A 15,712-nucleotide genomic window follows, 5' to 3' on the forward strand; every position below is an offset into this window, starting at 1 on the left:
TTTTAAGATGATTTTTATTCAATTTGGACAAATTAACATATCATACTTATGAATTATATCTTGGCTCCATTTTTTACCACTTTGGGTTCTAGCACAGTACCTTGCTCTTAGTAGGTATTTAATAATTTTTTTTGTTGTTGAATTGAATTGCATTAAAAATTATCCTGGGCCCTTTCTTTTTTTGGCAGGAATATATTGCTAAGAACTTCTGTGTCATGCAGTCCCAGATTGGCTATGATATTTTGGCAGAGGACACCATCACAGCTTTGTTGCACAACAACAGAAAACTACTAGAAAAACATATCACAGCAAAAGAAATTGAAACATTTGTCAATTTACTCCGGAGGAACCGTGAGCCAAGGTTTGAAATGGTCTACATTATATGTTATTTTCTTACAGAGACTGGCTTTTGGTTTTACTTTTAGAACTTATATTATTAGAGCTTTCCTAGATTGTCAACCTATTTCTCTTTCCTGTTTTGAAAAAAAAAGTATGTTGTGTTTAAAATAATATCACCACTAATACTAATGCTCATCCCTATACTAAAGAATGCATATGCTGGCTGCGTAAACCTTGGCAAGTTACTTACCCTCTCTCAGTGCTCTAGGCAGCCTTCTAAGACTCATAAGCTACAGAGTAGATGCAGACCTGCACTGGTAGAATAAATTCTCATCTCGGGCACTCTTTCACTAATAAAATTACAAGTCCATTCCTTATCTATATCTTCTTAAAAAGTGGCTCCATCATAAGTGATTAAAGCCCATTACAGAGTTATATGTGACTTCCTCACAGTCTTTGAGTAGACTGATACCAGATGAAGTAATGATGAATTCTATTTGTAGCCTACTTGAGTTTTTCAGACCTCTTTTATATACATTATCCTATTAGACTCTCATTATAATCCTGTGAGATTAAACAGGATAGGTGCTATTATCTTTATTTTACAGATGAGTAAACTGAAGTTGAGAGTTCAATGACTTGGTCCTGGTCTTATAATGAGTAAAAGGAGGCAGGAGTTAATAAATTGATCTCTTCTGCCTCTAAGTCAGGTGGTCTTTCAAGTGTACAATGTTTTATCATTAAACACCCTTAACATATGTCATAAGTGACTTGTGGAAAAGTTAATTGAATTGCTTAAAATTACTATACTGATTATCACAGAAAATAAGTTGTAGAGGGTGAGACTAGGTCTTTTTGACTCTATAAGGCCAACATTCCTCACCTGAGGTGAATGCAAAATTTTTTTTGTATGATGTAATCCAAGCAGCTTTTCCCATTTAAAAAAATTTTTTTAAATTAATTTATTTTGATTTATCAATGATCACTTCCATAAAGAAAGAACATTTTTTTTGGGGGGGCTAGGCATTGGGGTTAAGTGACTTGCCTAGGGTCACAAAGCTAGTAAGTGTCAAGTGTCTGAGGCTGGATTTGAACTCAGGTCCTCATGACTCCAGGGCTGGTGCTCTATTCACAGCTTTGGCCCATCTTGAAAAAGGTCTGTGATCTTATTAATTTGGTCTTTCAGTAATAAAGAGCACAACTCATTCATGCCTGACTATTCTAGGTGATTCTTCTCACTGTTTTCCCATAAGTTTGCCACAGGAATCCACCCAGTGTGCTGGAGGATTTTCTCACTTTCTTCTGCCATTGTGAGGGTGCATGTGGAGCAGCCTGAGTGCATACCTGATGATTTTTGTCCTCACCACACAACCAGCCCGTGTTCTCTTCCTACTGTGTTTTCCCTTGTTGACATCTTTTTCTCCTGTTCATCTCTGAAGTTTATCATTAGTAATTTGTTGCAACGTATTCCTATGTACCATGTCCCTCTCCATTGCCCTCTTTGTGTCATTAATTTTTAATTCTTTGGAAACTGTTATATTCCATGTCTCACTGATAGATGGTAACACTCGTAGAACTTTGAAATTTTGAAAAGGGCCCTTTGCTTCCATAGAAAACATGGTTTCATTCCAAAACTCTGCAGGTTTCTAAGAGCAATCTAGCTTCCTGTTCACCTCTTAGCTGACTGTCCATCTATACTGTCCATCCCAGGTAGATGTCCCTATGGATAAGCTCTGCAGGCTTTCCATTCAGATGCATGAGTTAATCTGGGCCACAGACATCATTCATCCACTTGATGTGGGGTCAGACTCTTTTGAGTGTTTGCAGATCTGTGCAGGAGGCTCTGAAATATTTCAGGGCTTGATGCAACCAATGCAATGCCATCCTAAGACAGGAGTATCTTGGGTAACTTCACTATCAACAGAGAAATCCTCTTCCGTTTGGCTTCTGCACTAGATGTCCTTCATCATAATGGAGAAGAGTTTGGGAGAGTATACTGTCTCGCTTTTGTATTTGTTTCCTCATTACTTAGCACAGTGCTTGGCACATATGGAGTGCTAAATAAATGATTTTTATTCATTCATATTTATGGTTTCATAATTGGGTAAAAGATGTGATGAATATAAGAACCCATTGTGCTGGTTGTTTGTTCAGTATGAAGAAAAAGAATCTGATACCACGAAGCAAAATACCACCTCCAGGGATCTTTTCTAACAAAGTGTTTCCCAATCAAGATTCCTTGAAAGATACAACAGAAATAATCTCATTCAGTGATCAGAAGGCCATTAATGTAGCTGAGGAATAAAACAGGATGCTTTCTTTCTTTCCTTCCTTCCTTCCTTGACTTGTCCAAGGTAAAACAGCTAGTAAGTGTCTGAGGCCAGATTTGAACTCAGGCCTCCTGACTCCAGGGCTGGTGCTCTAGCCGCTACGTCACCTATCTGCCTGCCACTGTCTCTGTTTCTTTCAAAAAATTTCCATTGATGTTGAGATGTGAATGGGAGTGGTGTCAGAGAAAAGTGGGAAATGGTACAAAGGGCATGAGTAGTCAAGGATGATCACGCCAAGTGTCTGGGAGGATGATAATTCCCTCAACAATAGCAGGGGAGTTTGAAAGAGTGAGATGGTTTTTGGGGAAAGACAATGAGTTCAGTCTTGGATAGATTTTAAGACGTCTTTAGGATATCCAAGTAGAGATATCAAAGAGGCAGTTGGAGGGGCAGCAAGGTGGCACAGTGGATAGAGCACTGGCCTTGGAGTCAGGAGGACTGGAGTTCAAATCTGGCCTCAGACACATAACACTCACTAGCTGTGTGACCTTGGGCATGTCACTTAACCTTGATTGACTCACCAAAAAGCAAAAACAAACAAACTAACAAAGAGGCAGTTGTAGATACAAGGATCATCTTCCTAGTGATGATATTTGAATACCTGGGAGCTTACGAGATCACCATGTGAAATTTACAGAGGGAATGGGAAGAGGGAATAGGAGAGAGCCTGGGGCAGGGGGGACACCCACAGTTAGTGGGTGTGACCTAGATTAAGGTCTAGCAAAGGAGACCGAGAAGTAGAGATCAGACAGGAGGAGAACCAGGACAGAGCAGAGTTACAGAAACCTAGAGAGAAAAGGCAATCAAGAAGGACAGGGTGATTTACCATGTCAAAGGCTACAGAAAGGTAAAGAAGGATGTTTTTAGATTTGATATGAAGACATCATCAGAGAGAGCAGGTTTAGCTGAATGATGTAGGGAAGCAGCCAGTAGACTGGGAGAGACTGAAAGTTGGTGAGAGTAGGAATGATAAAACTGGCATTCTAAGGGAAAAGATAGCATGAGATATGATCAGCTGTGCATGGAGATGAGTTTGCATTGGCAAAGAGAAAGTTTGCCTCTTCCTGTAAGATAGGGTTGAAGGAGGAGGTAGCAGCAGGAGGCAACTGAGTGATATGAGTTGAAGAGGAGGAGATAAGAGTGAGCTTTTGCCACACAGCCTCAATTTTTTTTTCCTGTGAAGTATGAGTTAAGACTCAGTTGAAAGGGTGGAGGGAAGAAGAAGATGATAGGTTTGAGAAGAGAAGAAAAGCTTTGGAAAAGCAGCTGTGGTCAGTGAGATAGTGATAGTGAGGTATAAAAGAGTTGCCTTGCCACAGTGAAAGCCTGGTTGACTTGTGTAACATGAATTTGTGGTGGACCCTGTCAGCATAGTTTGTGATTTTTTTTTTCAGGGATCTTTTAGCAGTATATAAGCAAGCAGAGAAGCAGTGTGTGTTTGAAGTAACGGTTGGGGCTTGACAGGGCATGATCAGCAATTGGATAAGGGAGCAAGGGATTCAAGAGAAGAGGACTCAAACAGAGAGTCAGAGACAAGTTGAGTGGATTCACCAAGGGGTCAAGATGAAGAAGGAGAGTGTAGTTAGTGCAGGAGTGATGGCCTGGGAAAGAATTGAGGGGTGGAGGAGGGATTTTTAAAGGTCACAGTGATGATGACAAACAGGGTTAGGAGTTGAAAAACAGGAGAGGTAGGATAACAGCAGATTTTGATCAGATAAAAGAATTTCAGAGTTCTTAAACACGGAAGTATAACACTTGTTTGTGGCAAGATCAAAAGTAGGACCGTTTTTGTGTAGCTGAGGTGAGTTGGAGGAGTAGGTTATGTGAAATGAGTAAAATAAAGAACTGTGAGATTAGGATGATTCAGGGAGTATCAATATGTATGTTGTGTGAGGGCAGGAGTTGGGGAGGAGAGAAAGACTGAACCAGGCACTGGACTTATTAAGGAAGGAAGGAAAGTGACCTAGAAGTCCATAAATAACAGTTACTAGAATCTTGATAAATGTGGATTGAATGAACCTAAAGGAAGACAGCTTTCTTAGTGATAGATGTAGAGGAAGAGCCTAGAAGACGCAATGGGGAGCAAGTATTCCTATCCCTCCACCTTGATCAGTGCATCTGGGGGGTATGAATGAAAGTGCAGTTAGTCCAGTGGTGGAAAGGGTGGCCAGGGAAGCTGCATCACTGAGGGAGTCAGAACTTAATGAGTGCAAGAGGAAAAAGTGAGAAAGGAAAAGGTTTAAGATGAAAACAAGTTTGTTACCTATGGAACAAGAATTCCAGAGTACAGTGGAAAGGGTGGGTAGCTTTAGAGTAGGATGTTGTGTGTGTGGGGGGTGTTGACGGGAATGGAATAAAGGAATAATGGGGAGAAAGAAAAAAAGGCTTGGAGAATGATAACAGAAGGTTCAGAATCTGTGGAATGGGAAAAGCATATCGGGATAAGAGTATGTTAAACATTGAGTAATGAATTTAGGTAGGTTATGATCTTTCTTAGCGTTTTGGTCTAGTCTTCTTGTTGGGGGTTGTTCCAGGCAATGATAACGTAGCTTGATTAGGGGTGGAAGTGAGGCAACCAATGTAGAGTTTTATGAAGCTAGAGAGGTTGCTGGGAATGCAGTGGCATTCCCCAGCTGGTACAGGGGGCTAGATGTCCCCCTCCTTTTCAGTCAGGTGTAGGTGAGGAATTGTAGGATACAGATTAGGGTGCCAGGAGATAGATGGAAGCAAGAGATGAAAGGAGAGTCAATTCATGGTTTTAGGAAATACCAAGCCTAGTGATTTAGATCCTTCCTAACATGAATTCCAAACAGATCATCTCTCTAATCCTGAAAGTGATAGGAATCACTGGATTTAATGATTAAGGAGGGGATGTCATGGTCAGACTTTTGCTCTAAGATTGATGGCTGAATAGAGGATGGACTGGAGTGGGAACAGACTTGAGGCAGGCAGACCAATCCCAAAGGCTACTGTAATAATTTAGATATGAGATCATGAGGGCCTACATCATGTTGGCAGTATCAAAAGAAAGAGGGTGTATACCAGTGTTATTACCAAAGTAAAATCTACAAGCCTTGGCAAGAGATTGGATAGAGGAGTGAGACTGAAGAGTTGAAAATGACACCTAAGTCGTAAGCATGGGTGACTGGGATAACAGTGGTACCTTAGACAGTTAAGACTGAAGTTAAGCAGAGAGGAGGAGTTCGGGGAAAAGCTAATAAGTTCACTTTTGGTCATGTTGCATTTAAGGTACAGGAAAGATTGCTTGATTTGTTCAGCTGCAAGCTACAAAGTAGAATTTGTGAACAAAATATGTAGATTTGGCACCATAATTTGGAACATCATCAACAGGGTGTGGGAATCAGAAAAGATCTACTACAGGAGGTAGCAACTGAAATGAATGGGTGAGGGAAGCTATCACTGGTGCTTATTAAAGCAATTTACCCTCAATAAATCTTGCATACAAGCAAGATATCTCTTCATAACCCTGACTAAATATCCATCTATGATAAATAGCTTATAGAAACCATTTTAATTTTTAACGCTGAACAAGCAATTTTTAAGAGGAAATGATTTACAGGTAACACTGTATTGTTGAGGTCTTACTGAGAAGGTAGAGTGACCATAGGCAGCAGGGTGAAAAATAGCCAGGGTGAAGGTGGGTCTATATGGCTCCAGTGAGTGCTGAGTAGAGTGGCGTAGCCCTTCCCAGGCATGTTTTCTGGAGATCTGTTTTGAGGATGGGGTGGCTGTAAGTGGGAGGGTGGCATAATATAGTTCATTGATGGTATTATTTGGGGAAGACTGCTTGTTCCCTGCTAATATCACCTTTGAGGATATCAGTAATTTATATCTATTTATCTATCTGACTTGCATAAAGATTTTCTGTAGGTGAGAAAGTAGGTATATTGGTCAGTAATTGTTGATATTTCCTTGATTGACTTTTTTTTTGGTGTTAATTAGGTCTGTGATCTTGTCTAACCTTTAATATCTTTTCTTCTTTAAGATGGCTTGTATATCAATCCCTTAACACTCTCAAAATTATAGATCTTCTCCACAAACATTTGGTCCAGTCTGGCTGCTTTTCCCATATTTGTTCCCAATATGGCCATTTTAACTTTCCCTCTAAGCACATCTGGAACTGTGAATTTAGGGTCCAAAAACAGTGGTCCTATTGTACTTAATGATGAAATGTTTGTTATCCAATCTTCATAGATGTTTTGCTATCATCTCTTCATTTTGTCTTTACTCTGATATGAGCTTACGTGGTTAGCTCTCCTGTCAAGCTGTTTTTAATCTGGTTTTACTCTTCACTGCTCATAATTATCCTAGTGCCTGCCTTTGGAGATTACCCTCCACTTACATTGAATATATATATCTTGTGTCTATATAGGTATTTTTCATGGTGTCTCTTGCATTGGAATATGAGCTCCTTGAGGGCAGGGGCTATGTTTTTACCTTTCTTTTTTATCCCTAGTTCTTAGTTCATATAATAGGCACAACAAGCAAATGCTTGTTGCCAAATTTCTATTTTAAACCAGTCTTGCCTTTCTCTTCCATCTCTCTTTGCTTCACAAGTAAGCTGATTGTGTGAGCTGGCTAAAGTACTTTCTGATCTCTTTTTCATCTTCTGGTTGTGGCAAATGAGTATTTAAGCAATTTTGATGTCCATTTACCATTTGTTACAGCTAATTACTTGTTTAAATTAAGTTGTTTTAGTTATATGCCATATCTTTTTTCTCATTATTACTTTTTTCTCTTGGTTTACACTAATTCTAATGCTTTTACCCTGATAAACTGGTAATGTGACTAAACATAGACAGGTAATTTATGGATAACTCCCACATCAGTAACAAGTCTTTTAGAATATAATCCATTCCACTTTTCTGTAATGTTATTTGGTGCTTACCATATTCCCTTCCAATTCTTTTCTTGAAGTATGTGTTCATGACATAAAGTCTTGGCTTCTCTCATTCCTTTTTACCTAAACCATGTTTCCCCAAACATTTCTTGCCATCCTTACCTTCCTCCACTTTTGGGTTGAAGTTCCCAAATATTAGACTATATATCAATTTAATTTGGAGGCTCCTATTGAGTTCTTTGTTGAATTTCTCTATTTCTTTATATTTAGTAACCAATATTGGCACATAAATGGCAATTATTTTCATGAGAGGCTTTCTGTAAATTCTTATCTACAGTACTGCATTTTGGGATAACCACACATACCATGAAATACTGATGCTTGTTGCCTTTGGTTGTATGATTAAAAATTACTGTGCCAACTTATTTCTTTGCCTCTCCAAGGGATACCTATGACCCTTCGTTTCATTTAGCTCAAATTCCCTTCTGATTTCATTTGTAGAGATAATGTCAAGATTGATATTATTCAGCTCTTCTGTCAGTATGTCTACTCACTGGTCATTGTATAAATATATCACATTTATAGTACCAACAGTAAAAAAAAAAACCAAAAAATCCACCTAAACCTGTGTAATTCTTAGAACACTCTGTACTCCTTTCTACCACTTCACCATTGTTCCTACAGAAGCACAAGATGCAAAGAACTACGAGGCATTTTCCCATTGTTTCTTGGTTTTGCTATGTCAAAAAATTCATCACTCAGTGGCCAGCCTACTGGAAGTGAACCTCTCTGTATTTGGCTGAATGGTTCTTCGTAAATCTATCTCTTTCATTTGCTGGGGCCATCCTCAAAGCCTTTCTAGAATGGCACAATCTCATAGAGTTTATACTCTGGGAACATAGCCTTTGAGAACCCAGGGTCACTTCTGTGACCCTACATTGTAGTACAGTAGGGCCCAGTGACAGTACTAAAGTATGGTAACCTAAAAAGATTACAAAAGCATACATATGAAAAATGAATTTGTTGTAATTAATATTTCATTAGTACAATTCCTTGTTTTCTGTTCAACATTATCTTCTTCTTTGATCAGATTTTTGGATTATTTATCAGACTTGTGTGTCTCTAATACAACTGCTATACCAGTAACTCAAGAACTCATCTGTAAATTTATGCTGAGCCCAGGAAATGCTGATATTCTCATTCAAACCAAGTAAGCATTTATGATAGAAACATTCTTTTCAGCTTATTATTCAGCTCCATAATAGTCCTTATCACAGCTGTTATCTAAGTTTATTAATAGTTTTATTATGTGTTACTTATTTGAAGGCTGGTTTCCATGCAAATAGACAATCCTTTGGAATGTTCCATCCTCCCAGATGATATTGATGATGAAGAAGTCTGGCTTTATTGGATTGACAGCAATAAGGAACCTCATGGCAAAGCTATCCGGCATCTTGCACAAGAGGCTAAAGAAGGCACAAAAGCTGATTTAGAAGTCCTCACCTATTATAGGTCAAGTATTGTAAAGAACTGTAACTCATGATCTCAAATGCTTATTGGCAATTTGATCAGATTCATGGACTAAAAAAATTAAATTAAAATATTTTAGAATTATTTAAATATTTAAGGATTTAAGGATTAAATATTTAAATATTAAGAATTAAAATATTTAAGAAAATACTGAAAAAGTGTAGAAGTGAAGGTACATGGAATATTTTAAAACTTTTAAAAAAACAAAAACAAAACTATTGTTTTGCATGATTTTTTTCTGATCACTTAAAAGTTTTGAATTATTGTGCAAAACAAGGTTTTTTTAAATGTGAATATAGATTGCTTTCAGTTTCACTGTATTTGCAATGTTTAAAGATCCCAGGCAATTTAAAACTATGGTACTTCTAATGCTACAAATGTTGAAGTAATAAGGAAGGGAACATGAAATCAAAAGGATACAGGAATAATCTTTCCTGCTTTATTTTACTTTAATCCCCATTAACAGTCTATAGCTCCTGACTGAGTATGTGAAGGACTTCAACATTTTATCTGTTGCTTCCATACATCCACACAGCCATCTCATTTGCCTGGAATAATAATAACAACAATAATAACTGAAGTTTATGCAATGCCTGAAAGTTTTAAAAGCACTCTATATATAATTACACTTGAGCCTCACCAAAAAAAAATCTATGAAGTAGATACTATGGGTATTATTATTATCATCCTTATTTTACAGATGAGGAAACTGGTTTGTTCATTCAGTCCATAAACATCTATTAAGCATCTATGATTTGCTATCCTAGGTACTGGGGATGCAAAGGCTAAAATGAAATGAGCCCTGGAGCTTACATTCTATTAGAGGGAAAAAAACCAAACATGTACAGAAATAAGTAAATGCAGAATATATACAAAGTAAATTGTTTATGTATGGGGGTGGGGTCAGGGGGAGGAATGGATGGGTTACTAGCAACTAAAGTATGAGTGAAGGTCTATGTTACATCTAGATCTTTCTGATTATAATTCCAGGACTCTTTCCACTGTACCTTACTGTCTCTCTATCTGGCCACTGGATCCAGATGGCTCTGGAGGAGAGAGTGAGGCTGGTGACTTTTTATGGTCCTCCCTCACTTAAATCCAATTCACTTGCATGTCATGGCATCACCTCCCTGATGTCATGGTCCTCTTTGAGAATGAAGTACAAATAGCAGCAGCAGCAGCAGCAACTGTCTCTCTGGAATTCAATCTCTTTTCAACTCTACCTTTTTGACTTGTTACCCTGTTTCAAGACTCAGCTTGTAAACTACTAAGTTTAGGAAGATTTCTCTGATTCTCTGTTAGCCATTGCATTCTTCTTTCCTTCCTATCCCCCTCACCTGTCTCACTCTCCTCTCAAATTATCTTAAATTTACTATCTCATCTTTATATCTATAGCACTTAGGATGGTGCTTTGCATTAAGATGCTCAATACATGTTTGCTTGAATTGTTGTTGAATTAATTTAGATATTTCATTTGCTATTAAAAGAATTCAATTCCCTTATGATTTTTATTTGGAAATAATAGAGGACATTCATAATTCAGGTAGGGGTTGGACCAGACAGAAGTAAGAAAGTTAGGAAATGGGGTAGATTTTTGAGGAAAGGTGTGAAGAGTTCTACTGTGTCACACTGATTTTAAGATACCTGTGGTATATCCAGTTTGAATTATCTAATTGACAGTTCATTAATATGGGACTGGAACTGATGAGGAATGCTAACATATGCTAATGTATTTAAGAAACTCTCATATGATGAATCAAAAAATGTAATGGTTAATATTTTTAAGGTATCAGTTGAACCTCTTTGCAAGGATGTGCTTGGATCGTCAATATCTAGCCATAAACCAGATTTCTACTCAGCTTTCAGTAGATCTGATCTTACGCTGTATGTCAGATGAAAGTCTGCCATATGATCTGCGAGCCTCTTTTTGTCGCCTTATGCTTCATATGCATGTGGACAGAGATCCTCAAGAATCAGTAGTACCTGTTCGCTATGCAAGACTTTGGACAGAAATACCTACCAAGATCACAATATATGAGTAAGTCTAATAAAAGTTCACCAAAGCTTCAATATCTGCAACTCTGATGAAAATTCCATAAATAAGGTCTTTTTTTCCCCTAATTCAGATTATTAACCTTACATATTCAAATATGTCACTTTTTTTGTTCAAGATCACTATAAATTTTTGTATTGATATATTTTGTTTTTATATCACCTATATTTCCCAATTTTACATTTTCCCAACCCTCTCCCAGAGAGCAATCTTATATTAAAGCATAAAATCAGGGCAAAAAAGGCAATTCAGCAAATCTAACCAACTTATCACAAAGGTTCTCACAGCTTAAAAGCATTCCATCCCTATAGTCCCCTGCCTCTGTAGAGAAGCAGGGAGAGGGGCCTTTTTATATTTCTTCTTTTGACCAAGCTTGGCCATTATAATTTTATATCATTCTATTTTGATTATTTTGTTGCTCTTTCCATTTACATTGTTGTAGTCATTGTGTATGTTGTTCTCCTGGTTTTACTTACCTCACTTTGCAGCAGTTCATATAAGTTTTCCCGTGTTTCTCTGATAGCACAGTAATATTTTATTACATTTATATACCACAACTTGCATAGCCAAAACCCATATGCTTTGTTTCTAGCTCTTTGCTACTACAAAAAGTTCTATTATGAATATTTTGGTGTATAACAGGCATTTCTTTTTGTCATTGACTTCCTTCAGATGTATGCTTACCAGTGGAATATTAGGGCCAAAGTATGTACGGACAGTTCTGTCATCTTTGGTAAAGATTACTTTTAATATGCATTGTCATTAAAAGGGGGAAATAGAAGGAAAAGAAATACAAGACACTTTCTAGAAAATAAATAGAACAATTCAGTTTTATTGAAAATGGAAACCACACAAAGGCAAGTTTCCACACTTATGCTTTAACCTAAAACAACAGCTGAGTGTATATTTGTGTACTTTAAAGCCTGTCTACAACCAGTACCTGGAACAACTTCATTTTGATTCCCTTTGTCGATCTTTGCAGATATGACTCTATTACAGACTCTTCGAGAAATGATATGAAGAGGAAATTTGCACTGACAATGGAATTTGTTGAAGAATATTTGAAAGAGGTGGTAAACCAACCATTTCCTTTTGGGGATAAAGAAAAAAACAAGCTTACCTTTGAGGTACTTTACACTTCTTCATATTAAAAAAGAAAGCAATAAGTTGCCTTTTGGAGAGAGGGCAGTTTGTTAGGTGAGAGAATTAAGAAGGTGATGAAAAATATGATGATTTGAGCCTTTCATCTGATTTGATTAAAATTCATATTTAAACCAACTACTTATTTCTTTTGTTTTGGATTCCATTATTAAATCTTAATGGCTTATGGTCATCATAACAATTTCATTAATCACCTTCATTAGTCATTCTTACATTAATGGGCAAAGTCATTTCAGCATACAGATCACTGTGACCTAACAATTTTTTTTACATAGCTGTAGCAATAGCTTCTTCTCCTTTTCATAGTGAATTAGAATTTATTCATGCTTTGCCATACATGACAACTTTGGGACAATGTCAGAGAGGTTCTTAGATCTCTGGATCTTTGCTCTGTCATGCTTTCTCTGCTTGATAACAAAGCAGCACAGGAAGTAACATTTTCTGACCAAAAATAATAAGTCATATTTCTTTTTAGTGAAAATCCTTGGGTTCTGTTTACTTCATTGACAGTCATTTATTAAAAGACTGGACTAAATGGGCTAATGCATCTCAAAAACACAAATAATTACTTTTTAAATTTATCTAATCAACCTGAATTTGCCTCAAAAATTTTTATCTGTTTTTTAAATTTAACAGTAAATTGATTTCATTCTGACAAATCTAGATTTGGGGGGAATCAGAATCTATATTTTAGCTTTAGTATGGAATATTTTTTAACTAGTCTTTAAAGAATGAGAAGTATTTAAAAATAATGAATATGCTTAGTATTTCCATGTTCATTACATTCATTCTGAGTTTTTCTTTTCCTCTCACTTTTTAAAGGTGGTGCACCTGGCTCGAAATCTTATTTACTTTGGATTTTATAGTTTCAGTGAGTTGCTAAGACTGACAAGAACACTTCTGGCTATTCTGGATATTGTACAGGGACCCATGTCATCATATCTTGAAAGATTAAGCAAATTTCAAGATGGAGGTGAGAAACGTGGAGAAAACAATAAGCATGATAAAAAAATTCTTTAATGATTGTTAGTGGTTTTTCTTGCTGGCTATTTGGAGATGAATGATTAAAATAATTTAATGTGTGATCATATTTGGATATGAATATAATATTTAAATAATACTTTATAATTTAAAACTATTTTTCTCACAATACTCTTATAAGATGACTATCATAATTTTATTATTGCATTTTGCAGAATGTACTGAAACTCAGAATTGTTAAGTGATGTGTCTGAGGTCACAGGGCAAGAAAGTGGTATAGCCGGGACTGAAATCTAGGTTGGACTCAGTGGTCACTTTCCAATTCTCAGAATCCTGTAATTCTGTGCTACTTCAGTCTTGCCTGGATGTCTGACTAGTTGGCTGAGGCTATGGGAGAGGATTCTGGTAGAGAACCTCTGTGTCTAGCCTCTGAAGACATTAGAAAACAAGCCTTGGGTGTAGTACCTAATTGGTGCTCAGCAGTTGGCCACTGATATATGGCCAATATATCATTGTACCAATTAGGATCTAAATAGCCCTGATAGTTAAAGAACCAGTTGCTTTCCCTGCCCTCTCTACCTGCTTGCTGGCAATAGAATAGACAAATTTCTGTTAGAGACACCTGATATGTGAATATTATTTAAACATCTCTTTTACAAACCACTTTCCATAATATTCAATGGCAGTCCCACAAACTATTGTCTTGTGTATCTCTTCTTCCTTTATCAATCAGCTCCTTGAAAGGGTCATCTTGCCCTCACTGCCTTTAATTTCCTTTTTTCCTTCTACTCTCTTAGTAACCAATCCCTTTCAATCAACCCCGCCAAACGAACAGCATCCTACCAAGCTGCCAAGTGATTTTTAAATTGCTAAATTTGATGGCTCTTTTCCATCAAATGAATGGCATCTAAGACATTGTTCTTTCTCCTGCTTGGCTGGCTGCTTCGCCTCAGTCTCATTTTCTAGCTCATCATACATCTCTTGCCAATCAATTATGGATGTCCCCTCGTGCTCTGTAACAAGCCCTGTTCTCTAATCATGGCTCCCTGTGTTTGAGTTCCTGTTGGATATTGCCAGACCGCTACCAGGTCATGCTCTGCTTGTCTGCTGGAATGCCTACCTGTTCCCCTTCCTGATGCCTGGACTTTTACCCATTACCTACTGCTATACTTTCTTGATTTTCATATACACATACAAACCTCTTTCTAGTGTCCACTTCTGGAACTTTTATCAATTGCCTACCCTTCTCATGCCTTGTAGATCTGTCTAGTCTCTTGGTATCAACTGTCCTAGGTTTGGTTCACCAAGCCTCTTTGCTGACATTTATTATTCTTGTTTTGTATCTGATTAGGTTTTTTTTTTAAACCAGGACTTTAATTAGCCTTCTCACAAACTTTCCTTATACTAATTCTATTCCAGCACAGTAGGGGTACAGCTTTCAGAGAAAAATTCTTTCCCCACTCCATGATGAAATGGCAGGTCAGATGCAGTGGGTTGGAAGAGGCATGACTGGAAGGAAAAGGCCTGCAGTTCCTGGGGCTCTGCTTTGTTCCAACCCCAAAGGTGGCAACTTTAAATAGGATGTACACAGACAGTATTCAAGAGGTTTTATGGCCAATGCAGTGGGTTTAAATGTCAGTAATTAGTATTTGTTGCAAATAGAAGATGAATAGCTCAGGAAACTGGCAATTAAAGAAATTTTTTTTCTTTCCTTCCCTTCTGGGTCATTGGTTAATATTCAGCCCATACCCCTTGAGTATGGGTGGAAGTTGCCATCATCTGAGCACTGGTTGGTGGTCTCGGTCTAATTCCTAGTGTCTGCCTGTTCACCATCACAGTTATTACTAATTGGCTGTCTCCACAGAAACTACCAGGCTTTAAGCCCGATCTATTATTTGTTCCCTAGGGGTGGTCCATTCAGAAAACTGTTGAAGCACAATAATAGAGGAACACAGGGAGAGAACACTGCCTCTGCCTGTTCTGCAGGAAAACAGAAGATGCTAATCTGTGCAAATATGAAGCTAGCACCTCTCATTGGCTATAAACCTCATTTGAAAATAAAAATATTGTTTTTCCAAATAAGTGTGCTTACTCACAGCATGCTATGTTGTTGAGCCAATTTGCTTTTCCTAATACTTAGCATTTGCTCTTGCAGCAGATTTAAAATGCACAGGCATCTTTCATTGTAATTGATCTGTTGGGTAGTTGTATTATGTCAAGCAGTGTATCTCTTTGTCACTGATAAAAGTTAAAAGCAAATGCAGACACCAGCAAATAGAACGCATGTTTGTGACTATATGATGCTTTGCAAATATCCCTTTTGTAGAAATCATAAATAATAAGTTTTTGTAGAGCTTTGAACAATTTGTGACATTGATAACATTCACTCAGGGAGAGAGTACTTCAGGATATTACTGTAGCAGGAGTGGGCCTGTTTTCTGACATCAGAGAAGAAGG

The 15,712-nt window shown here is 37.4% G+C and overlaps 1 protein-coding gene across 1 annotated transcript in view; it reads left to right on the forward strand.

Moving 5' to 3' along the window:
• ITPR2 (inositol 1,4,5-trisphosphate receptor type 2) overlaps positions 1 to 15,712 on the forward strand; it is a 509,346-nt gene that overhangs the window by 194,424 nt on the left and 299,210 nt on the right. The window contains exons 16-21 of the mRNA XM_020965011.2: positions 189 to 361; positions 8,621 to 8,740; positions 8,857 to 9,042; positions 10,847 to 11,098; positions 12,096 to 12,240; positions 13,097 to 13,247. Coding sequence (XP_020820670.1) covers positions 189 to 361; positions 8,621 to 8,740; positions 8,857 to 9,042; positions 10,847 to 11,098; positions 12,096 to 12,240; positions 13,097 to 13,247 — 1,027 coding nt within the window. The remainder of the gene's footprint in view (positions 1 to 188; positions 362 to 8,620; positions 8,741 to 8,856; positions 9,043 to 10,846; positions 11,099 to 12,095; positions 12,241 to 13,096; positions 13,248 to 15,712) is intronic.

This window comes from Phascolarctos cinereus, unplaced genomic scaffold (genome assembly GCF_003287225.1).
Source record: "Phascolarctos cinereus isolate Bilbo 61053 unplaced genomic scaffold, phaCin_HiC Scaffold_1;HRSCAF=81, whole genome shotgun sequence".
Taxonomy (NCBI): Eukaryota; Metazoa; Chordata; class Mammalia; order Diprotodontia; family Phascolarctidae; genus Phascolarctos; species Phascolarctos cinereus.